Source organism: Amblyraja radiata, chromosome 1 (genome assembly GCF_010909765.2).
Source record: "Amblyraja radiata isolate CabotCenter1 chromosome 1, sAmbRad1.1.pri, whole genome shotgun sequence".
Lineage (NCBI taxonomy): Eukaryota > Metazoa > Chordata > Chondrichthyes > Rajiformes > Rajidae > Amblyraja > Amblyraja radiata.
In genome coordinates this window covers 2,249,184-2,276,898 of record NC_045956.1, presented here as the reverse complement: position 1 = coordinate 2,276,898, position 27,715 = coordinate 2,249,184, and the positions used below count along the sequence as shown (strand labels likewise).

The 27,715-nt window shown below is 42.9% G+C and overlaps 1 protein-coding gene across 7 annotated transcripts in view; it reads right to left on the bottom strand.

Annotated features, from left to right (window-relative positions):
• gab1 (GRB2 associated binding protein 1) overlaps positions 1 to 27,715 on the bottom strand; it is a 234,172-nt gene that overhangs the window by 192,477 nt on the left and 13,980 nt on the right. For 2 of the 7 annotated variants that reach the window (XM_033012975.1, XM_033013000.1), the window contains exon 1: positions 21,666 to 22,163. In XM_033012975.1, the coding sequence (XP_032868866.1) occupies positions 21,666 to 21,737 (72 nt within the window). In that variant the 5' untranslated portion in view covers positions 21,738 to 22,163. Of the gene's footprint in view, positions 1 to 21,665; positions 22,179 to 27,715 lie in introns of those variants that run through there. The other 5 variants (XM_033012477.1, XM_033012724.1, XM_033013042.1 and 2 more) reach the window with 5 other exon arrangements.

The window sequence follows — 27,715 nt, the reverse complement described above, 5'->3', positions numbered from 1 at the left end:
GGCCACAGTTCATTGGCTATATTTAAGAGGGAGTTAGATGTGGCCCTTGTGGCTAAAGGGATCAGGGGGTATGGAGAGAAGGCAGGTACAGGATACTGAGATGGATGATCAGCCATGATCATATTGAATGGCGGTGCAGGCTCGAAGGGCCGAATGGCCTACTCCTGCACCTATTGTCTATGTGTCTATGTCGAGTGTGGGTATTTTGGGATCCTGTCTTGATGTCTTGATGCGTGTCTTCTCTCGCCCCTCTTGTCTTTTATGTGATGCTGCAAATGGAGCTTCTGTGATGCAAAACAAATTTCAGACTCGCTCTGACAATAAAGTATCGTATCGTATAGCAATACCATGCCAATAGTTCAGAGCTACAAGTTGTATCCAGCATTATCAATAAAGTTATCTAAGTGTCTGCTTTTTAGGGGGATGCTACGAATTCCGTTATCAAGCCGTACCTCGAAATGAACCAGTCTGAAGAAGGGTCCCCGACCTACAACGTCACCTATCCATGTTCTCCAGAGATGCTGCCTGACCTACTGAGTTACTCCAGCACTTGATGTCTTTTTGTAAACCAGCATCTGCAGTTCCTTGTTTCAACTGGAACTGAACTATGATCAATTCAATCTACTCAGAAGATATTTCCTTAACTTCAGCCTAATTTTCCTCCTTTAACCCGTTTTGGTTTGTTTTAACTTTAGAGACATAGCCCTTGGAAACACAGCCCTTTAGCCCACTGAGTCCATGCCGATTATCTATCACCCGTTCATACTAGTTCTATGTCACTTCTTCGTCCACACATTGCAGGGGGTTCTTGATCGATTGGGTAGGTGGGCTAAGTGGAGTTTGATACAGATAAGTGTAAGGTGTTGCGTTTTGGGAAGACAGGACCTACACAGTGAATGGCAGGACTGTGGGGAGCGTTGGACCCTCAAAAGTGGTGTCACAGGTAGATAGGGTGGTCAAGAAGGCTTTCGGCACACTGGCCTTCTTCAGTCAGCGTACTGAATATAGAAGTTGGGAGATTGTCTTCAGATTGTGCAAGAAATTGGAGTATTGTGTTCAGTTTTGGTCACCCTGTTTTAGGAAAGATGTTAAGCAGGAAAAGTGTGGAGTGAAGATTTACGAGGATGTTGCCAGGACTAGAGGGTCTGAGCTATAGGGCGTCTGGAATAGGCTGGAACTCTATTCCTTGGAGCACATGAGGATGAGGGGTGATCTTATAGAGGTGTACAAAATCATGAGAGGAATAGATCGGGTAGAGGCACAGTCTCTTGTCCCGAGTAGGTGAATCGAAGACTAGAGGACATAGGTTCAAGGTGAAGGGGAAAAGATTTGACAGGAATTTGAGGAATAACTTTTTCACACAAATGGTGGTGCGGGTATGGAGCAAGCTGCCAGATGAGGTAGTTGAGGCAGGATCTATCCTAACGTTTAATATATAGTTAGACAGGTACCTGGATAGGACAACTTTGGAGGGATATGGGCCAAACACGGGCAGGTGGGATTAGTGTGGGCTAGTTGAGCCGAAGGGGCTTATTCCACGCTGTACCAGTCTATAACTTTATTCCCTCATTCTTAAAATGATTGCAGTGAATTGCTGTGCTCTCAAAGCAAGGAGGCCCCAGGTTCACCTTCATTCACTGCTGTTAGCAGAGATCAAGCATGGTAACAGTCTTTTCACTAACTGAAAAAATGGGGAAAGGAGAGGGGCTAGGAAGTAGGTTTGGAAGAAAGTAAATAAACACAATTACCAGGTTTCTTACACTCCATCAGTACCACTGGTACACGAAAATGCTGGAGAAACTCAGCGGATGCAGCAGCATCTATGGAGCGAAGGAAATGGGCAACGTTTCGGGCCGAAACGTTGCCTATTTCCTTTGCTCCATAGATGCTGCTGCACCCTCTGAGTTTCTCCAGCATTTTTGTGTACCTTCGATTTTCCAGCATCTGCAGTTCCTTCTTAAAGATCAGTACCACTGGCCTCTTTTACAGGTGCATATTTGGGTGAAGATCAGGTTTTATAAAAAGGTTTATCTGCATTTTGTTAAATCATATAACTTGAGCCGTAGGAAAATTACATATTTTTCTACCATCAGATTTTTCTTAGGAATTAATTATATTGCAAGGATTCAGAAAGCTGGAATCCTTCTCTTAAAAATGGCGGAGTCAGGGGATATGGGGAGAAGGCAGGAACGGGGCACTGATTGGGGATGATCAGCCATGATCACATTGAATGGCCTACTCCTGGCTCGAAGGGCTGAATGGTCTACTCCTGCACCTATTGTCTATTGTCTATTGTCATTTACAAAACTGTAAATTTACAGGCTCCGATTCCTGCATATAAATACAACCAAAGTAAATTATTGCGGTTTTAGCTAAAGATATTCTTTTGACAATGTGTGAATAGTTACCAATAATGCTGGAACTTTATACTGGTGAACCATAAAATCAAACTGAGAAATGAATGCAGTTGATACAAGGCAGAAGTGAAAAATTAAATGCATTCCACAAGTGACACAACACATTTTTAGGAATAGAGCATACATCAAAAAGGCAGAAATGCAAGTCATTTATGTTCAAAATCTGCAGGAAATGGAACAAATTAAATAGTATGCTTAGCATTCCACGGAATATCTTAAAATGTCTGTAATTAAAGTTTTAACTAATTTGCAGCCGTGCATTAGAACACCACTTCTTGAATAAACGCACAAGTGAAAAGTTCAAGACTATTGTATGCAAATACTATTCTTCAACCAGACCAGCTTGACACAAAAACCCAAAATAATCTAATTGTGGAATGCATACTTTGGAACGCTCTGTGCCATTACCAAAAAATGCTACGCTAAAAGCAGAAAATAATCTGATGCAAAGTTTAAATATCTTCAACAACAGAACATTTATATTTTTATTTAGACGGTCGAGGTTATATTTTGGAATTGAGCTTGGGGACATTTGCAACATGTGCAACAAACTGGAACCTCGCATATCATTTGATCACTGTTAAAGATGTTCATTGTGAAAGCGGGACATGTTTGCTGTGAACAAGAACAACAGTGAATAAACAGTAGATTCAGAATTAAACCCAAATCCCTCCTGCTAATAATACATCACACTGAGAGATATCATCGGCAATGGTCAGGAGAAATGAGGCATATGTCAGGTATAAGCAGCTGGGGTCAAGGAGGAGTATCGAGAGTGGAGAGTACACTTAATAGGAAAATCAGGAGAACAAAAGTGGAATATGCGATAGCTTTGTCGGGGTAAAGGGATATAGACAATAGACAATAGGTGCAGGAGTAGGCCATTTGGCCCTTCGAGCCAGCACCGCCATTCAATGTGATCATGGCCGATCATCCCCAATCAGTACCCCGTTCCTGCCTTCTCCCCATATCCCCTGACTCTGCTATTTTTAAGAGCCCTATCTAGCTCTCCCTTGAAAGCATCCAGACAACCTGCCTCCACCGCCCTCTGAGGCAGAGAATTCCACAAACTCACCACTCTCTGTGAGAAAAAGTGTTTCCTCGTCTTCATTCTAAATGGCTTACTCCTTATTCTTAAACTGTGGCCCCTGGTTCTGGACTCCCCCAACATCGGGAACATGTTTCCTGCCTCTAGTGTGTCCAAGCCCTTAACAATCTTATAGGTTTCAATGAGATTCCCTCTCATCCTTCTAAACTCCAGAGTGTACAAGCCCAGCTGCTCCATTCTCTCAGCATATGACAGTCCCGCCATCCCGGGAATTAACCTTGTAAACCTACGCTGCACTCCCTCAATAGCAAGAATGTCCTTCCTCAAATTAGGATATCCAAAGAGATTTTACAAGTATATTGAGGGCAAAAGAGTAATGAGGGAGAAGCAGAACTCCTTAAAGATCAGCGAGATTACCTATGCGTGGAGCCACTGGAGAATGGGTGAGGACCTAAATGAATATTTCTCATCTATGTTTAGCCTGGATAAAGACATGGATGCTAGGTAACTCGGGGAAGTTAATAGTGATGTCTTCAACACAGTCCATGTTGCAGCTAGAGTCTTAAAACACAAAGGTAGATAAATCCTTGTGCGAAACAAATACAGGACCCAGGCTGTTCACAGCAATCATGTCATACTTAAATTATGATTATATCAACTATGAATATATTAGTTAAATTATGGTATCATGGGTAAAGAGAATGATCAAGGTAGGTTTGGGTCTTCATTGGGTCAGGATATTGAGTGTAGAAGTTGGGACTTGCTGGTCGGCAATTTTGCACCAGAATAGAGTTTCTACAGATAATATTAGGAATTCCTGCTTTTGGAACGAGCTAAAGTTGATGATATATTACGGAGATATATTAAGGAGCTTCAAGATTATGAAAGATTACTACTGCAAAAATAGTAATAATTTCATTCCTTTGGTCATAAGGGAAGAAGCCACATTGAAAATGATCTCAAATAATTCAAGCAGAGAGGGGGATAGTTGGGTCAACATTTTCCTTCAAATACCAGTATTAAAAAGGAAATTAGATGATGGTTTCAAGAAGAGAAATATGAAAAGAGTATTAAAGAACAAGCAAGGATACAGGATTGAAATAGAAAACGAGACCACAAAAATGTGGACCTACCTGATGGATTATATGCCTTTTTCTGTGTTACATTTGCTGTGGCCTACTCTACAATACAACTTTGAAGATGGTACCAATACACAAACAAGTTCTGCAGTCTATAACTGGCGTAAAAAAGGTACAAACTGCTGGAGTAACTCAGCGGGTCAAGCAGCATCTCTGGAGAGCGATGTTTCAGGCAGGTACCTTCTTCTGAAGAGCCCCGGCCCCATGGTCACCTATCCATGTTCTACACAGATGCTGTTTGACCCGCTGAGTTACTCCAGCACTCTGTGAAACGTCACCTATCCATGTTCTATACAGATGCTGTTTGACCCGCTGAGTTACCCCAGCACTCTGTGAAACGTCACCTATCCATGTTCTACACAGATGCTGTTTGACCCGCTGAGTTACTCCAGCACTTTGGGTCTTTATTTGCAAACCAGCATCTGCAGTTCCACGTGTCTATGACTGGATACTTAGTTAAATGCAAGCAGTGAGAATTATGCAACTTTTAACACAGGATATGATAGCAATTAAAGTACCACTTTTGACATAGATGCTGCTGAGAATCCATAGTCTTTAACAGTAGTCTAAAGGGCCTGTCCCACTTACGTGTCCTTGGCACGCAAATTACGTGATCTCGTGGTCGTGTTGAGGCGCACGGGCATCGTATGGCCGCGCGGGGCCGGTCCCACTGAGAAGCGCGGAGGGGTATGTAGTTGTGCGCGACATCGCGCGGGGCTCCGAAATTTTTGTAGCGAACGAAATCTTCGCGCGCCAACGGCCTGTCGTGGAACTGACGGCCAAAGTGGGACAGGCCCAAGACCCTGGCGCGACGCAACGTCTCACCTCCAACAGCAGCAGAAGCAGGCAAACGATCGCCGAACTCGGCCTGGGGCTCACGGCCGTTGCGGTCCGGATCCGCCCCCACTTCTACTCCCAGAGCCGGGCCAAGAAAATTGAAGATGGACACAAAATGCTCGAGTAACTCAGCGGGACCGGCAGCATCTCTGGAGAGAAGCAATGGGTGACATTTCGGGTCAAGACCCTTCTTTTCAGACTGAAGAAGAGTCTCGACACGAAACATCACCCATTCCTTCTCTCCAGAGATGCTGACGGTCCCGCTGAGTTACTCCAGCTTTGTGTCTATCTTCAAATGACGTCACGCGCTCCAGACGGCTGTGCGGTCAAATGAAGTCGCACGCGACCACGAGGTCGTGTAATTAGCGTGCCAAGGACACGTAAGTGGGACAGGCCCTTTAGATTCCATTTCATAAAAGACGGTGCACTCATTTAACTGAATACCAATCCCAGCAAAACAAGTGTGCATGATTAAAAACTCAATGGCAATAATTTGTATTTATTTGCCAATTGTACAACAGCTAAACATTCCACGACACAACTGAACACAATTGATGCAGAAGGGCAGGAAACAAAAGGTTTAATCTAAGAGGGGGCATTTTAAGAAGCATCCTGGAAAAGTTAGAATGAGATATAAGGGGGGGTGGAAATTCCAGAGGCATGATGCTTGTTGGCCAAAGTGCTTTACATTTGTTATAGATAATCAAGATTCCTGAAACGGAGCTGTGTGTAAATGTCAGGAGTTGTACAGCCTGAGCAGCAAGGCCATGGGGAAATGTAGTAATCAAAATAGAAACATTCTTTAACTGGGGGAGTAAATTCTTATCAGTATGTATTGTGGTGATGGGCAAGGCGTGGTAGGCAGCAGAGTTTTCAATTACATCAAATATACAGAACACAACAAGGACGGATTACCAGGAACCAAGCACAGAATCCTGGCAGTGCCATAAGAGTTTCTTTGATCACTAAGCTGCCAGTCTAATCTTTTCTTTCTGAATACCTTGCAACCAAGAATAATACGTTCCCACCACCTCACATCAGTTCTTGAATCAGTTCTCGTGTTGCCGCCACCATAATGCTATCCCATGTGGTATATTCTGACTCTAATTGACAAATTTAATTACATGTTATATGCACTTTCACACATGCCTTCCGAGGCCTTCTTACAAAGGACAAACAGGATTTCTCTCCCAGCCTCTGATTGTGTTGTAATATTGTGTATAATAAAGTGTTCTCAGCAGCTGCACACTACATTTGGACATGAATGTAGTAAATATCTATCTTTTATTGTCCCTCTTGTTCCTATTCCATCCAATTATCTATGTTTCACCCCTTTGATGCTCTCAAACTCAACACCAAGCAACCTTCACATGTGGCCACCTTAGCCCCTGCATTCCTCATGCCCATCACTTACTCACTCCCAAACAGACAAGTCTTTATCTTCTCTCTTCAGAGCTCTGTCGATCAACTTCCTCTTGTTTGTCCAACAGATGGGTGTCAACAATTCAGATCATTATTCATCTTTCCCTTTCCTAATTGCACGTTTTTCCAAAACGATTGTTTGCTTTCCAGGTTAAACTTCAAAATAAACTTTTGAATGGCTTCCTTTCATGGCCCCATGAACACTGTCACATTAGTATTACAAATCAGAGCCTGATTTGCAAACACCTAGAACTATTTCCTTTGTAAATTGAACAATAAGTTATTTCGACTCCATCTTTGCATGCTCTTTCATTTTGGAACACAAAACAAATACCAGACAAGGGTATCATAACTATTGACTATCACACACACAAAACAATCCAGTCGGAAGACCTAATGAAATAATAATTCAGCATGAATTCTAGGAAGTTGGTTAAATCAGAAGGGCATACTGCATAATCTGTGGTCAAAAATATGAAGGTCCAAACCTGGCCAAAAAGCTAAAGAATTCAAGACAAAATTTTAAATAAGTTAGAAAAGCTATTGCAATCAACAAATCTGATGGAGTTGTTCCAAAATGTTTGATCGTGGCAGCAGGCCTGTTTGTCAAGGTATTGAGGAATCGCAGGCAGTCCCTGGCTTAAAAATGGCAGAGTCAGGAGATATGGGGAGAAGGCAGGAACGGGGTACTGATTGGGGATGATCAGCCATGATCACATCGAATGGCGGAGCTGGCTCGAAGGGCCAAAAGGGCTACTCCTGCACCTATTATCTATTGTTATGCAAGGGTACTGTTCCTATCCAAAAACGAATTTCTTAGTCAGTCCGAAACATCCATTTTCTATAGTAACCCATGTTGTATTGCTCGATAAACTTGCTATTATACTTTCATTTCATTAAATAATCATGCTAACTCTGCCCATAAACGAATGAAATATATACAGTATGCTATCAATAACGAATACCATGCAATACTTAAATTGCTTAAAGTCAGATTTCCATAAGTCAAGTCATTCGTAACACAGGGAGCCCTTGCGTGAAACCAAACTATTACACACCAACACACCAACATATGGTTAAGAATGATTGCAAGGGCAAAATTGCATATAGAAAGAAAAAGAATGGGTAACTTCAAGAATCTATGCTCAACGTCACCACAAATGACTCGTCACTAGAACAATTCAAAAGTCTGTATATAAACTGCGAATTTTCTGAACTGGGGAAGCTCCTAAATGACGACATTGCATATTATACCTCTAACCCCCAGCATTGGGTAGACCATTGCTAATGTATTTCACCTCCACTGTGTCAATGCGAGAAGGGAATTAAAAAAAATAATATGGAAAAACACAAGGCCAAACACAAACATATATAAATCACCTGAACATGAATGCAGCAAAGGTTAAAACACCCAATCTGGTCAGCAAACTGGCAGGCTCCTCAAAGATAGTCATCACTACAATAATACTTCAGCCTTCACCCACTGCCAACTCATCATCAACAGCAGAGTATTGTGCACCAGTATGGAGATATTTGATACACCAAACTCACATCCAGCTCAATTCAACTAAAAGCACATCACCACAGGAAATCCTGGTTCCTAGCTCTGAGACACATCACTTCCCCTCACAGTTAGGAAAGACATCACAACAAGCGGGCAGTTCAAGAGGATTCATGACAAACCAAGGCTGCTTCTACAAAGATCGTGTTAACCACAACATCACAACAGGATCTCGTCCTGAAACGTCACCCATTCCTTCCCTCCAGAGACGCTGCCTGTCCCACTGAGTTACTCCAACATTTTGTGTCTATCTTCGATCACAATAACCCATATTGTTGACACTATAAGGGCAGTTCATAGAAGAGATACACACAAAAAGCTGGAGTAACTCAGCGGGACAGGCAGCATCTCTGGAGAGAAGGAATGGGTGACGTTTCAGGACGAGACCCTTCTTCCAAAGATATTCTGGCAAAAATGAGTGGAATCCGGCAACATCCAACTGGTACTTTGACAAAACCCATCGCTGAGTTTCCTGGCTGTGACCTACCCTGCCATCAGAGGATCTTTCTAACGATTGCTTCCATACAATCAACCAGCAAGAATGAATGTCTCACGCTAGAGGCAGGAAACATGTTCCCAATGTTGGGGGAGTCCAGAACCAGGGGCCACAGTTTAAGAATAAGGAGTAAGCCATTTAGAACGGAGACGAGGACACACTTTTTCTCACAGAGAGTGGTGAGTCTGTGGAATTCTCTGCCTCAGAGGGCGGTGGAGGCAGTTTCTCTGGATGCTTTCAAGAGAGAGCCAGATAGGGCTCTTAAATATAGCGGAGTCAGGGGATATGGGGAGAAGGCAGGAACGGGGTACTGATTGGGGATGATCAGCCATGATCACATTGAATGGCGGTGCTGGCTGGAAGGTCCAAATGGCCTACTCCTGCACCTATTGTCTATTGTCTATATCTAACCTGCAGTTCTAGCACAGAGCATGAGTAGCCTAAACCCCAAGTTATTGGCAGATACCACTAAGAGTGCTTTTAGTCGCTTTGCAATTCATCCAAGAAAGTTAAATAGAAAGCAGTATTGGATTCTGCTTTATCCATCATTTGAACTTTAGAAAGTAGATTTGAAAACAAAACTGCAATGAGTTTAGTTTGTGAAGGCAATGAGTAATATTAGAACCTGTGGTTACAAGGTGTAATTACAGGCTATGTTCATCATTAAATGTGCAGCTATCGTACACGGGTGGGACATTTATGATTGAAAATATAAATGATAATGCCACCTACAGGGGGGAACCAGGTACTTAGAACGACTTCTCAATGAAATGTTTACCAAATTCCACAAACAATAGATAATTAAGGTACGGAAGTGGAAATAACCGTAGCTTTTGTCAACAAGTTAGCAGTCTGAACCATAATTATGGTAAGTATATATAATGGCTCAAAATTTAAATTAGTAACACAACTGAAATACAGAAGCATTACACACAACGGGAATAGCTATGTTAATGTCAAGAACAATAATCATGGAAGATGTTGCAAATTTGTGCAAGATTTGTTGCAAGTATACGATGCGTTAAGCATTTGGATTGCCAACTGATAAGTCAACCCTACGGAACTCAAGGTCTGAAATGAATAAACACACGAAAATGTAATTTTATTTCTTTCCCAACTCCAGGTGCTCTGTCGATGCCAACAAATGCTATACTGAAAATTAATTCAGCTTAGTTAAATTCTTCTTGAGATGATATCCACCAGTGGCTCTGACCATTCTGTTCAGAGAGCTATTTGCAAAGTTAGACAAGACTCCCATAGTCCGGGCTCAGACCTTTAGAACATAAGAACTGATGGGCAATAACCCAGTTAATCAAAGTTTGAAGAATAAAAACCTTCAATGACTGGGGCAGAAAGATCTACAGATTTAATGTGTTCTTGTCAATACCCCAGTAGATACATTTTAAACATCATGTAAATAGGCCCACAGTGTAATTTGCACGATGACAAATCTTGATAACAAGAGGAATCGAATATAGGAGCAAAGAGGTCCTTCTGCAGTTGTACAGAGCCCTAGTGAGACCACACCTGGAGTATTGTGTGCAGTTTTGATCCCCTAATTTGAGGAAGGACATTCTTGCTATTGAGGGAGTGCAGCGTAGGTTTACAAGGTTAATTCCAGGGATGGCGGGACTGTCATATGCTGAGAGAATGGAGCGGCTGGGCTTGTACACTCTGGAGTTTAGAAGGATGAGAGGGAATTTTGTTGAAACATATGATTGTTAAGGGCTTGGACACACTAGAGGCAGGAAACATGTTCCCGATGTTGGGGGAGTCCAGAACCAGGGGCCACTGTTTAAGAATAAGGTGTAAGCCATTTAGAACGGAGACGAGGAAACACTTTTTCTCACAGAGAGTTGTGAGTCTGTGGAATTCTCTGCCTCAGAGGGCGGTGGAGGCAGGTTCTCTGGATGCTTTCAAGAGAGAGCTAGATAGTGCTCTTAAAAATAGCAGAGTCAGGGGATATGGGGAGAAGGCAGGAATGGGGGTACTGATTGGGGATGATCAGCCATGATCACATTGAATGGCGGTGCTGGTTCGAAGGGCCAAATGGCCTACTCCTGCACCTATTGTCTATTGTCTATTGATTGCAGTACATTGTATTACAGGTGCATAGAGTAAGACAACACAAAAACAAATGATGAGCACAAATGATTCATTACGTGAACACAAATTCTTTAAAAGATGTGTGTAAAAAAACGACATTACTGCAAAAACATGTTTTTTAAAAAAAAACATTTTGGTGCTTTCGAAGAGATTCAGCTCTTATAGGATCCTAGCAGATGAAAAATACTGTGTCCCCACCAACCATACCATCTTTTTGGACACCCTGGTCTTCGAGGCAAAGCCTAGTATTTAACCTAAACCAGTACCTACTTTTTCTTCAAATAAATTTTGCACCTAATAGCAGAGATAAACAGGGTGCCCCATCAAATAGGCACATTTAATAATAATAATATCTTTTATTGTCATTGCACAGAAGTTCAACGAGATTTGGGTTTGCAGCTTCCATCCGATGTCATAACTTAAACAACTAATAAAATTTAGATTTAGATACCCCGAGCAACATGATTTATAAAAAGAACAGTAAAACAGTCAAAACAGTCTAAAGTGTAAATGTGTCTGTGCCGGGTTGATGTGCGAGGTGACCATCCGAGGTAGACAGTTCATGGGGGTGGGGGCACTCAGCAGGGCCGGTTCAGAGCAAAAATGAACTTAGTGGCAGCACTAAAATGGGATACCCACCCCAAACGATCTTTCCACTCAGCTGTTCTTGGAAGTTATATTTGCCAAATCAATTTGCCAAGTCTGCATTCACATGTTCACGAAGAGTGGGTGAAAGGAACCAAACTCCTTTACAAATGGAACTAAAACAAACAATAAACACAGGTCTGGCTGCCAGACCACCACGACCATTAACCCTAATGCTGATATCAGTGGTCAGTGGCAAAATAGCTGACACCTTCACAAGAAAGCCAGACCATTACACATCTGGTTTCAGTCTCATGTGTTATTACATCTCCAAGAGATGTTCCCGCTGTAAATGTTGTTTTTCCTTTTCAGTACTTCCTCCTGCTTTTGCCATCTCATGATATTCTGCTCACGATATTGTGAAAGATGGGGCTTTTACAAAATAAAATCAGTGCTGCTGCCTGCAGATGTATTCTTCAGAACTGTACTCAAACCACAATGTGTTGCTGACACTGGAAATGTGAAACAATCAGCAAATATGCAAGAGAACATAAACGGATTACTTATTATCTGTGGAGAGAACAGAAAAGTTCATGCTTCCAGCTTGGATCCTTCTTTGGAAGCGAAGCACTGGTGACAGGCCAGTGCTGTAATATCCTGAGTCCCACTGCATTTAAGGCATGGCCACAGAATATGAATGACTCCTTTGTGACTGTGCACTCATCATGTTTACAAGCATTTAAGTCTGATTTTCTCGATGCCAGTGTACACATTCAGGGTGGGAAAGAAAACCAAACTTTAAATTGCTCATTATACTTATTACAGCACAAGAGGCCATTCAGCCCATCGTGTTCATACCAGCTTACCCAGGAACAAACTCTTCTGTTCCATTGTGCCTTCTCCGTTTCTTGTAGCCCTAGGATATCATCCTCTCACATGCCTATCAATTAACTGTTAATTCTTTTGCCATTACTCTGGGGTAATATTTTGGCCAGTTAACCCACCAACAAGTTTTTGGGGAGTGGGAGGGAATCAGAGATTTTGCAGAAACCCACCCATGCAGTCATGGAGGAAGCGTATAACCTTCACATAGACAACACATTTTCAACCTCTCATTACTGAGGTCTGAGATTCCCACCTGCTTTAAGTGAGCCCAAGAAGAGTAAGGTGACGTGCCTCAATGACTATCGACCAGTGGCACTAATGTCCGTGGTGATGGAAGTGCTTTGAGAGGTTGGTTATGGCGCATATCAACTCCTACCTCAACAAGAACCTTGACCCATTACAGTGTGTCCACCGCCACAACAGGTCAATGGCTCTCCACTCCGCACTGGACCACTCGGACAATAATAACACATATGTCAGGCTGTTGTTCATAGACTACAGCTCAGTGTTCAATATCATCATTCCCTCCAAGCTGCTTACCAAGCTCATTCATCAGCAGACCTGAGTCTGTATGAATTGGCGGAAACACTTCTTCCTCAATAACAATCAGTATGGGAGCACCTCAAGGCTGTGTGCTCAGCCCCCTGCTATACTCACTCTATACTCATGACTGTGTAGCTGGTCACAGTGTGAACTGCATCTTCAAGTTTGCCGATGACACCATTCGTCGTTGGACGAATTACAGATGAGGATTAGTCAGAGTATTGAAGTGAGATCGACCAATTGCCCAATGGTGCCAGCTCAACAACCTGGCTCTCATTGTCAGTAAGACCAAGGAACTGATTGTGGACTTTGGACGAGGAAGGTTGAGGACCCACAGACATGTCTATATCAACGGATGATGGTGGAGAGAATCAAAAGCTTCAAATTCCTGGGCATGGATATTTCTGAAGATCTTTCCTGAACCCAGCACACTGATGCAATTATAAAGAAAGTCCATCAACGCCTCTACTTCCTGAGAAGATTACAGAGATTCCGTATGTCAGAGAGGATTCTCATGAACTTTTACAGGTGTATAGTAGAGAGCGCAGTGACAGGTTGCATCACGGCCTTGTTCAGCAACTTGAATGTCCAGGAGTGAAGTAGACTGCAAAAAGTTATGAACACTGCCCAGTCCATCACGGGTTCTGACCCCCCCCCCGCCATCGAAGGGATTTGCCTCAAAAAGGCAGCCAGCATCATCAGAGACCCACACCACCCTAGCCACAAACTCATTTAATCGGGAAGAAGGTACAGGAGCCTCCCCTCTCCCATCCCGTCTCCCTCTACCTCCCTCCCCCCGCCTGTGTGTTTGGGGGGTGGTTAGTGTAAAGTGTGATGCCGCAGTCCCCCCTCCCCCCCCCCAAAAAACGCGCGTTGGGGAAACAGACCCAACGGGTCTGCACTTGGTCTAGTATATATATATATGTGTGTGTGTGTGTGTGTGTGTGTGTGTGTGTGTGTGTGTGTGTGTGTGTGTATGTGTGTGTGTGTTTGTGTGTGTGTGTGTGTGAGTGTGTGTGTGTGTATGAGTATGTGTGTATATACACACACATGACTTTTTTCCCCTTATTTATTATAGTGTACTATGTTTACATATTCTGTGCTGCAGCAACTAAGAATTTCATTGTTCTATCTTGGACATATAACAATAAAACACTCTTGACTCTTGAAAACACCATAGGTCAAAATCAAACCCAGATTTCTTGGACTTGTGAGGCAGTAGCACAAACTGCTTCATTGCTAACCAGTCTTAATACTGCAGAGAGAAAATTAATTGAAAACAGATCATTAAAAAAATATTATAACTGGTAATACCTTGAACTTGCCCGGTTCCTTTTAAATTATTACAATCTGTGTGCTTAAGCAAAGCAAGAATTTCATTGTCCTATACAGGGACACATGACAATAAACTCACTTGAACTTGAACTTATTTCTCAGTGAGTAATAATTGTATTCCAAACGCTGCATTGAGGTCGGATTTGTGTAGGGGGCAGGGGGAGGTGAGGAGAGAACGAGGTGAAAGAGGGGTGACGAGCATTCATACAAAACGGTCAGTGTTGTGATTTTTCCATAACACAAAGCTACATCACCTGCACATGCGGCAAGAAACGCAAGGTGAACAAGTTACTTTTGTGTTGAATTATGTACTATTTTTCCCTCCTGAATGCCAAGAGCTCAAATTTTATTCCATGTCTTGAATTTTTGGATAGTGATTTGCGAATTCTGGGAGAGTAAATTTCCGCTATCTATGCAGCCGTGATGCAGGGGCTATTTTTACTACAACAGTTTGCTCTGTAGTTTTGTGAATCAAACTTAACAGAGAAATATTGTTTACAAAATATTAAATTAGCCAAGAAAACTAGTTATAATTGTAATGCCCATTTCAGATTTCCACATTAATGTAGATTGAGGGGGGATCTTATAGAAACTTACAAAATTCTTAAGGGGTTGGACAGGCTAGATGCAGGAAGATTGTTCCCGATGTTGGGGAAGTCCAGGACAAGGGGTCACAGTTTAAGGGTAAGGGGGAAATCTTTTAGGACCGAGATGAGAAAAACATTTTTACACAGAGAGTGGTGAATCTCTGGAATTCTCTGCCACAGAAGGTAGTTGAGGCCAGTTCGTTGGCTATATTTAAGAGGGAGTTAGATGTGGCCCTTGTGGCTAAAGGGATCAGGGGGTATGGAGAGAAGGCAGGTACAGGATACTGAGTTGGATGATCAGCCATGATCATATTGAATGGCGGTGCAGGCTCGAAGGGCCGAATGGCCTACTTCTGCACCTATTTTCTATGTTTCTATGTAACCTCGTGCTATTCCCTTAAAACACCAGTTGGCAGCAGAGCCTGAGTTGTGAATGATAGTAGAAATTAAAATGACAAGAGCAATAAATTGATCTCTGGAGATAATATTGCTTATCATTACTCTATCTCAGCCCATCTGTTACACCTCCCATCAAGATAGTCTCCTGGCAAGGCTTCCAGCATGCACCCTACTTAAATGCCAGCTCACTTAAAGCCCTGCTGTCCTATCTCAACACTCCAGGTCCATATTATACATTATCTGTGCTACATTAGCTCCCAGTACAGCAAATAACATATTCTCATCTGACCATTCAAATTCTTTGTAGCTCTGACCTGCTTTTTACCAATAATCTACATCTGCATGTTCCACGAATAAATGTGGTCCCTTCAATGCCAGCTTCACGAACATCCCAGATTACTTTTGCACCATCTTTGCTGCAATGCCTCAAATTGTCTGCTCCAGAAAATGTAGCAGGAGAATCTTCCAGCTCCCATCTTTATTCTCTCTTGTTGTCAGACACTTAAAATATTCATTGATATCAAATTTCAGTTAAGTTTCTTATTAATTCCTATCATGACTGTGATAGTTACTCACATAACTTCTCCCGAAACATGTTGGAGGGCTTTCAAGACACCCCAACAATTCAAGTGTTAAATAAAAACAGAATTAGCTGAAACCTCTCAGTAGGTCAGTCTCTGGTCATTTGGTCCCCTAATTTGAGGAAGGACATTCTTGCTATTGAGGGAGTGCAGCGTAGGTTTACAAGGTTAATTCCCGGGATGGCGGGACTGTCATATGCTGAGAGAATGGAACAGCTGGGCTTGTACACTCTGGAGTTTAGAAGGATGAGAGGGTATCTCATTGAAACATATAAGATTGTTAAGGGCTTGGACACACTAGAGGCAGGAAACATGTTCCCGATGTTGGGGGAAGTCCAGAACCAGGGACCACAGTTTAAGAATAAGGAGTAAGCCATTTAGAATGGAGACGAGGAAACACTTTTTCTCACAGAGAGTGGAGAGTCTGTGGAATTCTCTGCCTCAGAGGGCGGTGGAGGCAGGTTCTCTGGATGCTTTCAAGAGAGAGATAGATAGGGCTCTTAAAAATAGCAGAGTCAGGGGATATGGGGAGAAGGCAGGAACGGGGTACTGATTGGGGATGATCAGCCATGATCACATTGAATGGCGGTGCTGGCTCGAAGGGCCAAATGGCCTACTCCTGCACCTATTGTCTATTGTCTATTGTCTATTGACCTGTAAAGATATTTCCTTTGTTTTACTCACCCACCAATACCATCTCTGTAACTGAAAACTAATGTTCTTTCTGTCAAACGTCTGACGAAGGATCCAAGATCTGAAATAACTGTTTCTCTTTTTACAAATACTGCCTCACCTGCTGAATGCTTCCAGTATCTTCTGTTTTATTTCAGTTTCTAGTACATGCAGGTTTTTTTAATTTTCATTGCAAGTGAACAGTTAGTTGCCAAGATTTGCTGTCACAACAGGCAAGGCACACGGGGTCCATGGAGACTTACCCTTTTGGATTCAAAACTGGCTCACAAGAAGATTGTGGCGGAAAGGTGTTGTTCTTGCAGGAGACCCGTGACCTGTGGGGTTCCACAGGGATTTGTGCTGGGACCTCCACGTTTGTGCTATATATACACGACTTGGATATAAATGTAGATGGGTGGTTTAGTGCTTGTTCAGACAACACCAAAATTGGTGAAATTGCAGACAGTGAAGTTTGGCCGTCAAAGGACATCACACGAGGTTCCAGAAGGTTGTCACACTAGCAATGTCGATAGAAAATGCAAGTTGACACGTCAACGCTGTGGCATTGTCAGAAGTATAAGTAGTACTTACAAAGAACTTACTGCATAGAAGTACTTACAAAATTCTTAAGGGGTTGGACAGGCTAGATGCAGGAAGATTGATCCCGATGTTGGGGAAGTCCAGAACAAGGGGTCACAGTTTAAGGATAAGGGGGAAATATTTTAGGACCGAGATGAGAAAAACATTTTTTACACAGAGAGTGGTGAATCTCTGGAATTCTCTGCCACAGAGGTAGTTGAGGCCAGTTCATTGGCTATATTTAAGAGGGAGTTAGATGTGGCCCTTGTGGCTAAAGGGATCAGGGGGTATGGAGAGAAGGCAGGTACAGGATACTGAGTTGGATGATCAGCCATGATCATATTGAATGGAGGTGCGGGCTTGAAGTGCCGAATGGCCTACTCCTGCACCTATTGTCTATGTTTCTATAACTCTAGAAATCCTGCACTGAAATACAGCATTTTCCCTTATTTTTTGCTAAACTAACTACAGAGGAATGATTTTCTTCAATGTAAAGGGATGAAAGAAAAGGGGCCAACATGACAACACAGGTAGTAGACCCCCCGTCTCACAGCGCCAGAAACCCAGGTTCAATCCCCACTTGTGTGCTGTCTATGTGGAGATTGCACATTCTCCCTATTACCACAAGGGTTTCTTCCAGATCCTCCGGTTTCCTCCCAGATCCCAAAGACACGTGGTTTGTTAGGCATCTGTCCGTAGTAATTTGCAAGTGGTAGAATCTGGAGGGAGTTGAGAATTGTGGGGAGATTAAGAAATGGGATTAAAGTTGGATTTGTGTAAATGGACGGTTGATGCAGACTTGGTAAACCAAAGGGCTGCTTTTTTCTATGACTGTGACATGGCAAGTATCATGAGCAGAAACGTTGCAGATCCATGGATATTAGCACAGTAAAGGGCCTGTCCCATCATTTGCGCGCCATTTATGCGACCTGGTAGCGTGCGGATAGCGCGGGACGGGCGCATGGAGTGGAGGAGTGTGGAGTTGCGCGCGGTATCGCGCAGCGCACCAGGTTTTCGTGCTGAACGAAATCTTCGCACGCCACCGGCCTGTCGCGTAAATGACGGCCAAGTGGGACTGGGTTGCGTTTCGGGTCGAGACCCTTCTTCAGACTGAAACATCATCCATTCCTTCTCTCCAGGGATGCTGCCGGACCCGCTAAGTTACTCCTGCATTCTGTGTCTATCTTCAATTTAAACCACCATCTGCAGTTATTTCCCACACATTAATTTGGTCTGCAATTTGCTACTTTTCATTCACCTCTTTCTTTGAATAGGGGCATTACATCCGCAGTTTTTTCCGATTGCTAGCACCACTCATGAAACTGGAACATTTTAGAAAATCTCCATAAATATCATAAACTGGGTAAATATCATAAACTGGGTCTTCAAATGACGTCACGCGCTCCAGGCGGCTGTGAGGACGCATGATGACGTGCGCGACTGTTGCACGTCAGTCACTCTCGGCCTGTCGCGTAAATGACGGCTAAGTGGGACAGGCCCTTTACATGTTGTAGACACATTACTCTAAGGTGCCATGAGAATTGTGTGCTCAGAGCCACAAACTTAGAGCAATAACATCCAGAGTTGGCATCATACTTCCCTGATCATGGTACCCGAGGGCACCAATTACAGGGCAATACCCGAATGTCCCACCACAGATAGATAAAAGCCTTACACAGGTCAGACATCTGGTCCATCAGATTAGCCTCCTTGACACTATTCAGTGGCAAGCTCACTGACTACACCTTACATCAGAATGGTTTATTTAACTCAGGCTCAAAAATGGCAGCGCCTTTTAGTTAATACCTGCTCTTTTAGTTACGTTCTGAGCCGTTGTACTGGAATCGACTTTGTTGTTGTGCATTCATGGATCTTAATACATGATGCTTACAAACACACAGAAGACTGCAATATCATTTGCACAATTGTGCCAACTGCATTTCACAATTATGTGTATCTTTCAAATCTTTGCGTAATAGACAATAGACAATAGTCAATAGGTGCAGGAGTAGGCCATTTGGCCCTTCGAGCCAGCACCGCCATTCAATGTGATCATGGCTGATCATCCCCAATCAGTACCCCGTTCCTGCCTTCTCCCCATATCCCCTGACTCCGCTATCTTTAAGAGCCCTATCTAGCTCTCTCTTGAAAGCATCCAGAGAACCGGCCTCCACTGCCCTCTGAGGCAGAGAATTTCACAGACTCACCACTCTCTGTGAGAAAAAGTGTTTCCTCGTCTCCGTTCTAAATGGCTTACTCCTTATTCTTAAACTGTGGCCCCTGGTTCTGGACTCCCCCAACATTGGGAACATGTTTCCTGCCTCTAGTGTGTCCAAGCCCTAAACAATCTTAATAAAATGCAACAAATTATTTTTTGGGCCAATGTATATTTTTAATGAATCAAAATGTAAAATCTGAAATTAAATCTGAAAATATCAAATCAGGCAACACCCGTGGCAACAGACCTTTGAGAATTTTGAATAAAGGTATAATTCCTCTGCTTAGTTTGTGGCTTGCATAAAACTCCATTAGCTTTCTGAAAAACCAGATCATTCTTTATTTTTGTCAGCATTTTTCATTGAATCAAATCCACAATCAGATTTTGTGGGTATATACTTCCTGCATGTTTGGACTTGCTGTGTACATTTGGCTGGCATTTTTACATATCCCAACAACTTGCACTACACCTCAAAAGTGATCTATTGTCAATTAAGTACTTCAGGTGTACTGGAGATGGTAAAGGCATTATATATGGGTGAGTTCTTCTCTTAATTCAGGCGTCTAATACAAAGGAGAGCATTGCAACTTTTTTTTATTCCTGATCCACCACTACCACAAAGTTACCACAGAACAGACTTAATTTGAGCAACATTTCCATACCAACTGGTTTGATGAGAGACACAAACAAGAGTGAGAGAGGGTCACTTCTAGGCAGCCCGACAAGTTTGAATAACAAAAGATAGTTCCAGTTTTCAGAGCAAGTTTCAATAGCGAGACACTGTCTTCTGCAAGTAGTTAACTCCACAGGAAACAGTTGGGCATAAAACTTTGTACAGCCCAGACTTACTGATGTTGAACCAAGAACCAAATCCTTTTGAGTTATATTGTTAATAAATTGAATAAACAGCAGGGATATGCTCTCTGAAGAAATGTTCTGCCAACTCAGCACACTTCAAAAGATGGCTGGGTGATTTAAAGTGTGAAATTGCTACCAAATATCCACGTGAAAGCAGTTTTTTAAATCTGACTTCCTCTTGTCTTTTGCGCTACTAATTTAGCGAGAAGTGGCACAACCACAGCAAAATCAAAGAAGGTTTAAAGTCTCCAGCCGGAAAAAAAATATTTTCTAAATCTGCAGTAAATAATTAGCCCATTAACTGTGCAAATATGTAGACTGGAGCATGCAGAGGTTTGCAAACTTGAATTTTCAAAATCTGCTGACCTGCCATATCTGCTGGCCTTTACAAGTTTCCACGTGACATTCAGTCTGCCTGAAGTCGCTTGTACAAATCAGTTCAACTGCTGAAAAGTTGATGAGAACTCTACAAACCTCTACAAGTGTCATACTTTTTTTTTGCAGAGACGATTAAAATGCATTTTAATCCTGGGGATAGTGTGTAACCCACAATTTATATCTGTCCCTCAATTTTAAAAAGTCAATTTCCCAGACACGGGAGATGCCTCTGGTAAATGGCTTCAACTACTGACAGACACTTTTTAGAACGTAAATGATCTCAAAATTTATCTGACAGGCTGCCAAAATGTTACAGCCAGTGTTATCTTGGAGATGAGACAACAGTGACTATGCAGGAGGACTTGCCCCTCTGATTTCCATACATAACAAGCAGCTGCACCAACCTTCCACGTCTGTTTGGCATTGTACCTACAGGAAAATACATCAACACCCTTTCCACCTCAAATATACTGAGGTCAGGCAGCCAAGTTAATGGGTGTGTCTCACATACTGGAAACTTCATTTATGACACAGTCTGCTTGATTCAGCAAATTTCCCAGAACATTTTTTTTTAAATTTAAAATTCAGTTTTCAAAATGACAACAAATGGTTGTAAATATAAAAAACAAACGCAAGATACCATAACACGAATACAGAATGTCAAACATCCAGAAAGGGTGGGATTATGGTGTACTGTAAACTACACACACACACTGTCTGTGCCAACGCTGGCAGCCACTAACTCCGACAGCTTGGACCTCAATAAAGCAGTTCACATAGTAACTCACAAGTCCTAGTTTGCATACAAACTAACTTAAAGTGACAGTACAGCAGTTACTGCATTCTTTCCAGCCAGTCACAGTTTAGTTAGGCATCGAAATATCACTGTTCCAAATGGAAAATTAGTTTGCCAACCAATGGATCACAACTTCACAATTGCAGTATTTTAGTTTAGATCTATTCAAAAGTATCATATTTCAAATGGGGTGGTGTTTTTTTTTTTGTTTAATGAAACTTACGTAACGTCTCAACTTTTTCTCCGGTGGGGACTTCCTTAACCAGCCGCTGTAGACGATATCGCCGCCGCTCATCTTGGCGGTGAGGGTGTAAGCGGCGCGAATGACGGCTGATAGCAAAAGCAGGGTGAAGCCTCAACACTGCCCACGACCTGTGAGACAAACTTCCCAGCGCAGGTACACACACACACTCTCCTTCTCTCACTTCTTCTCCTTGTCCAATTCCCAGCTCAGCAATGTGGGACAAGGCGGTGGGTGGGTGGGTGGGTGGTGGGACTTGGCAGCGGTGGTGCAGACCCTGACTCCGTGCCCCCCCTGGTCCAGCCTGGCCACTCTCTCTTTCTCCCCCTCGGGGGATACTTGGCAGCTTCGCTCCCGGCGCCGACAACTCGACTCCAGACCTTCCCAACACAAAAGTAGCGACTCCAACCGATCCGGCTGCTCCGTGACGCCAAGCGACGTGTTCCAGCAGCAAGAGAGGAGGGAGGGATCATTGCACGGAATTGTGGGGCTGTGTAGTTTTTACAATCCTCAACACTGGTCTTGGAATGAAGTGAAGTGACTGGAGCAGTAACCCCTCCACAGCAAAGATCCTATAGCGGAGCAAGATAGACCGAGCACTGGGCTGACGTGTAGTACACAACCTGGGCATTTGTTCCAGCCATTTCAGTAACCAGACCCGACCCGACTCCTAGTGTAATCAACATTGCGGGGGAACAGTTTGTGTGTGTGTGATATAGGGTTAGATTCATAATTCTGTTAGTTCATAACTCTGTTAATTCTTGTTAAAGAATAAAATGTTGACTCTGGTTATTTTCTTTTTTAATGTTTTTTTTTAATCATTTCTTTTTAAACGGCTCATATGTGCTGTGTTTGAGTTGATTTTGTATCACACTTGCACTCTGTAATTAATTCATCTAATCACACTGTTCACAACTGCAGTATTTGGGAGAATAATAGCAAAATGCAGATTCCAGTTGCTCTAGCCCTGGAATGTTACTTAATGTTTTTGTGTGTCCTATGGAGTTGTCTGTCAACAATAACACGGGTCTGGTCTTCCCAATAGCCAGATCCGCTGTAGGATCTTTGCTCCAGAGCCTCTGACTCTGCCGCAGTTCCTGGGTATTTAGGACCTGGCTTGGAAAACGTTGCAGAGGAATTCTCACCCTCACGATTGGAGAGCGGGCCTGTGTGTATATCAACAGATTCTCCCACTGCTAACTCAGCCAGTAGGAAGTATAATATCCGTGCCTTCACATTCAATCTAGAGGTGGAATTGCAAAGGGTCAGTTCGCCATCATGTTGGACTACAATTCCCAGCAGCGTTGCGTTCCCAACTTCTGGGTATTGGGGCCATCCTTAGTTTCACAAAACAAGCTGATATAGATACCAGTGGGGAGGGAGGGGGTGAAATCAATGCTAGATTTTACACACAATAATACCAACTGCGATCTATCCAAAACCTAACAATGTAATATCGCACCATTTTTTTATTTGTCATTTGAAGACAAAGCAGATACACACATTTAGATTTTAGTAAACTGAACTTTTTCAAAGTGAAAGTTAAACAAAAAAAGTTTTGGGTTTGAATGCGAGCTGGCTCTGCCGCCCAGTTCATTAGTGGGTTGTGTCATGAGAAGTTTGTTAGCCTCTCTGGGAGAAGAATTCGCGGAATGCGGATCGCGCAAATTCCTAGCGCTTGTTGGATGGTGGAAGAAACTCTCTGGAGTGTGGAGTGGAAAGTCACAAGATCGCAAGATAACCTTGGAGTTGGAAGGCCATTCCGGCTTATTTCAGGCTTATTCGGCCAGAAAAGGAACCCTCTCCTTAACGTCCCCCCCTTTCTACCTGCCCCCACCGCCCCCAATCAAACAAGCCTAAACAAGGAGCTGGCTTATCTGGTTCAGGATATGCTAACACTGACCCGGAAGGCACGCTCTAGAAAGGGGATCATTCAACAAAAATACTTTGGGAAATTAATTTTACTGATGGATCAGGGAATGAACGCGTTTCGGGAACAGAAAGCTGATTGATAAAATATAGATATTTATAACAGAATGGAACCAAAACTACACACTACCCCATCCCCTCTAAATAGCTCTGCCACGGTACTTTAAAAAAAACGCCTATTTAAAATAAAATTACAAGAAGTTCTACTGGACTTGGGTGGGATACTTAATTAACAAGATATAGTCATGAAACTGGCTGGGAATATGTGCTGCATCAGATTATACAAGGGCACAGTGAGTGTATGGTACCATTAAAACGATTGCTGAAAAATCCTTTATTCTGGGTCCGAAATGCTGCCAAATTCAATAATTGATTTACTTATCCAAGTGACAACTGTAGCATTCTTCAAAGAAAATAATGTGTATTTTTACATCATAAACTAAAATAAACGTTTTTTATTTATTGTTTTAAAGTAAACCGTGTGGGAAACTTTGTCACGTTAAGGGTTTATTTTCATAACATCAATGTAAATGAATACATTCAGCAAAATGCAACAAAGCAAATGTTGGCTGTGTTTCATAAGGTTGCTTTGGTAAACTGCAGTCCAGTTATTCAGGTAGACACATTTGGAATGTTTTGCAAAATTCGGGAACCTGCTTTTCATCTTGTTGGATGTTATGTCCAGAAAGGTTACTAATGGCAGTCCTGGAGTAACCACTACATCATTAGTTTGTTTATGTGACATTTCAACAAACATCCAAAAAGCCCGTTCGTGATTCATTTAGTTTACTCTACAGAAGGTAAGGACAACAAGATGAGAGAACCTTAAGCCTGCGGTGCCATTGTATAAGATTAAAATAGATATGATTGTTCTGAATCCACTTTCCTGCCTGATACACAGAACTCCTGTTCTCTTACAGTAAAACAACCCCCCTCACTCAGCCTTGAATGTGTGTAATTACAGCATCCACAGCAGGCAATTTCAAAGATTCACAGCTCTCTAAGGACAATACATCTTCCTCATCTTAAATGGGTGACCTGTTACCCTGAAAATACCCAAAGTATAGATTCTTCTCACTGTGTACCTGTTAAATCCACCAGAATCTCATGTTTAACTCCAGATCCAACCTATGAATCTTTCCTCATAAAAGACTCACAATTCAGTCTATTAAATTAACATTGCCTCAGAGGGCGGTGGAGGCAGGTTCTCTGGATGCTTTCAAGAGAGGGCTAGATAGGGCTCTTAAAAACAGCGGAGTCAGGGGATATGGGGAGAAGGCAGGAACGGGGTACTGATTGGGGATGATCAGCCATGATCACATTGAATGGCGGTGCTGGCTCGAAGGGCCAAATGGCCTGCTCCTGCACCTATTGTCTGTTGTCTATTGCCGAAAAAACATTTGTATCTTCCATCCGGCCACGATAAGGACCAATATTCCATTTACCTTCCCAACCACTTATTCTACTTGCGTGCTAAGATTTTTTTAATTCTTGCTTTGGCACAATGAGATACCTCAAAAGAAGGAATTAAAAGAGGGGGAGCAGTTGCATTACTAATCATGGTGAATGTTACAGCTACACTTAGAGAGGACACACTGCAGAGTTCATCCACTGAGACAATATAAGTGAAGCATAAAATAAGAAATATGCAATCACTCTGAATGGATTATACCACAGGCCTCCCTATAGCCAGAGATAGAGCAACAGAGATGTTGACAGATTATGGACAGATCCAAAAGCAACACTGGATGGCATTAACTTCCCCAATATTGATTGTGACCTCTTTAGAACAAGAGGCTTAGAAAGGACAGGATTTTTCAGCTGCATCCAAGAGACTTTCTTGAAACCGAGTGAAGAAAGCAAATGGCATGTTGCTTTTATAACAAGAGGAATCGAATATAGGAGCAAAGAGGTCCTTCTGCAGTTGTACAGGGCCCTAGTGAGACCACACCTGGAGTATTGTGTGCAGTTTTGGTCCCCTAATTTGAGGAAGGACATTCTTGCTATTGAGGGAGTGCAGCGTAGGTTTACAAGGTTAATTCCCGGGGTGGCGAGACTGTCGTATGCTGAGAGAATGGAGCAGCTGGGTTTGTACACTCTGGAGTTTAGAAGGATGAGAGGGCATCTCATTGAAACGTATAAGATTGTTAAGGGCTTGGTCACGCTAGAGGCAGGAAACATGTTCCCGATGTTGGGGGAGTCCAGAACCAGGGGCCACAGTTTAAGAATAAGGAGTAAGCCATTTAGAACGGAGACGAGGAAACACTTTTTCTCACAGAGAGCGGTGAGTCTGTGGAATTCTCTGCCTCAGAGGGCGGTGGAGGCAGGTTCTCTGGATGCTTTCAAGAGAGAGCTAGATAGGGCTCTTAAAGATAGCGGAGTCAGGGGATATGGGGAGAAGGCAGGAACGGGGTACTGATTGGGGATGATCAGCCATGATCACATTGAATGGCGGTGCTGGCCCGAAGGGCTGAATGGCCTACTCCTGCACCTATTGTCTATTGTCTATTGTCTATTGAAATTAATTACTAGATGACATGACATGGCTTTAAGGGCAAAGTCTAATGATGTGTGGAGTAAGTTTTTTACACAATAAATAGGAGGTGTGTGGAAGCTGCTGGCAGGTCTGGTGCTGGAAGTAGATGCAATAGTATCGTTTAAAAGGTTTTACGTAGGCAAGTGAATATGTAGGTAAAGGATGGGAACGGATCACGTGCAGGCAGAAGGGATTAGTTTGGTCTGGCATCAGGTTCGACACAAACATCGCTGGCAGAAGGGCCTGTTTCTGTACTATCCTATTTTCTCTATTCACCCCATCCCACTAATATTGAGCTCCTTATTTTTTTTTTTACTATCATAGCAAATAACCTAACATTTCCCAACGTTATGCCCAGTTTAGTTTAGTTTAATTTAGAGATACAGCACAGAAACAGGCCCTTCGGCCCACTGAGTCCATACCGACCAGCAATCCCCACACATTAATACTATCCTACATGCACTAGGGACTAGGGAGTTTTTAAATTTCTACCAAGCCAGTTATCCTACAAACCTGTACGTCTTTGGAGTGTGGGAGGAAACCGAAGATCTCTGAGAAAACCCACGTAGTCAAGGGGAGAAAATACAAACTCCGTAGTCAGGATCGAACCTGGGTCTCTGGCTCTGTAAGCATTGTAAGGCAGGAACTCTACCGCTGCGCCATTGTGCCGCCCCCCCCTAATTGCCTTTCTGAAGATGTAGATATTCCTCCTTGAACCATAGGGTGAATGTGCTGCATCATCCATATGGTGAACATGGTATTATAGAAATGTAGAAACATAGACAATAGGTGCAGGAGTAGGCCATTCGGCCCTTCGAGCCAGCACCGCCATTCAATATGATCATGGCTGATCATCCAACTCAGTATCCTGTACCTGCCTTCTCTCCATACCCCCTGATCCCTTTAGCCACAAGGGCCACATCGAACTCCCTCTTAAATATAGCCAATGAACTGGCCTCAACTACCTTCTGTGGCAGAGAGTTCCAGAGATTCACCACTCTCTGTGTGAAAAATGTCTTACACTTTTTTACAAAATAATGACATCATGTATTTGGGAGATGCTTGCAAAAAAATCCTTGGCAAGGTGCAGTGCATCCTGAAGTTATCCTTGATGCACTGACGATGAAGAAAAGTGATGTTTAAGCTTGTTGTCCGAATTAAATAAATGCTTTGTCTCTTATATAGATATAGATAAATGTGAGGTTATCCACTTTGGCGGCAAAAACAAGGGGGAAGATTATTATCTCAATGGGGTTAGGTTAGGTAAGGGGGAGGTGCAGCGAGATCTGGGTGTCCTTGTACACCAGTCACTGAAAGTTGGCGTGCAGGTACAGCAGGCAGCGAAGAAAGCTAATGGAATGTTGGCCTTCATAACAAGAGGATTTCAGTATAGGAGTAAAGAGGTTCTTCTGCAGTTGTATAGGGCTCTGGTGAGACCACATCTGGAGTATTGTGTACAGTTTTGGTCTCCTAATTTGAGGAAGGACATCCTTGTGATTGAGGCAGTGCAGCGTAGGTTCACGAGATTGATCCCTGGGATGGCGGGACTGTCATATGAGGAAAGATT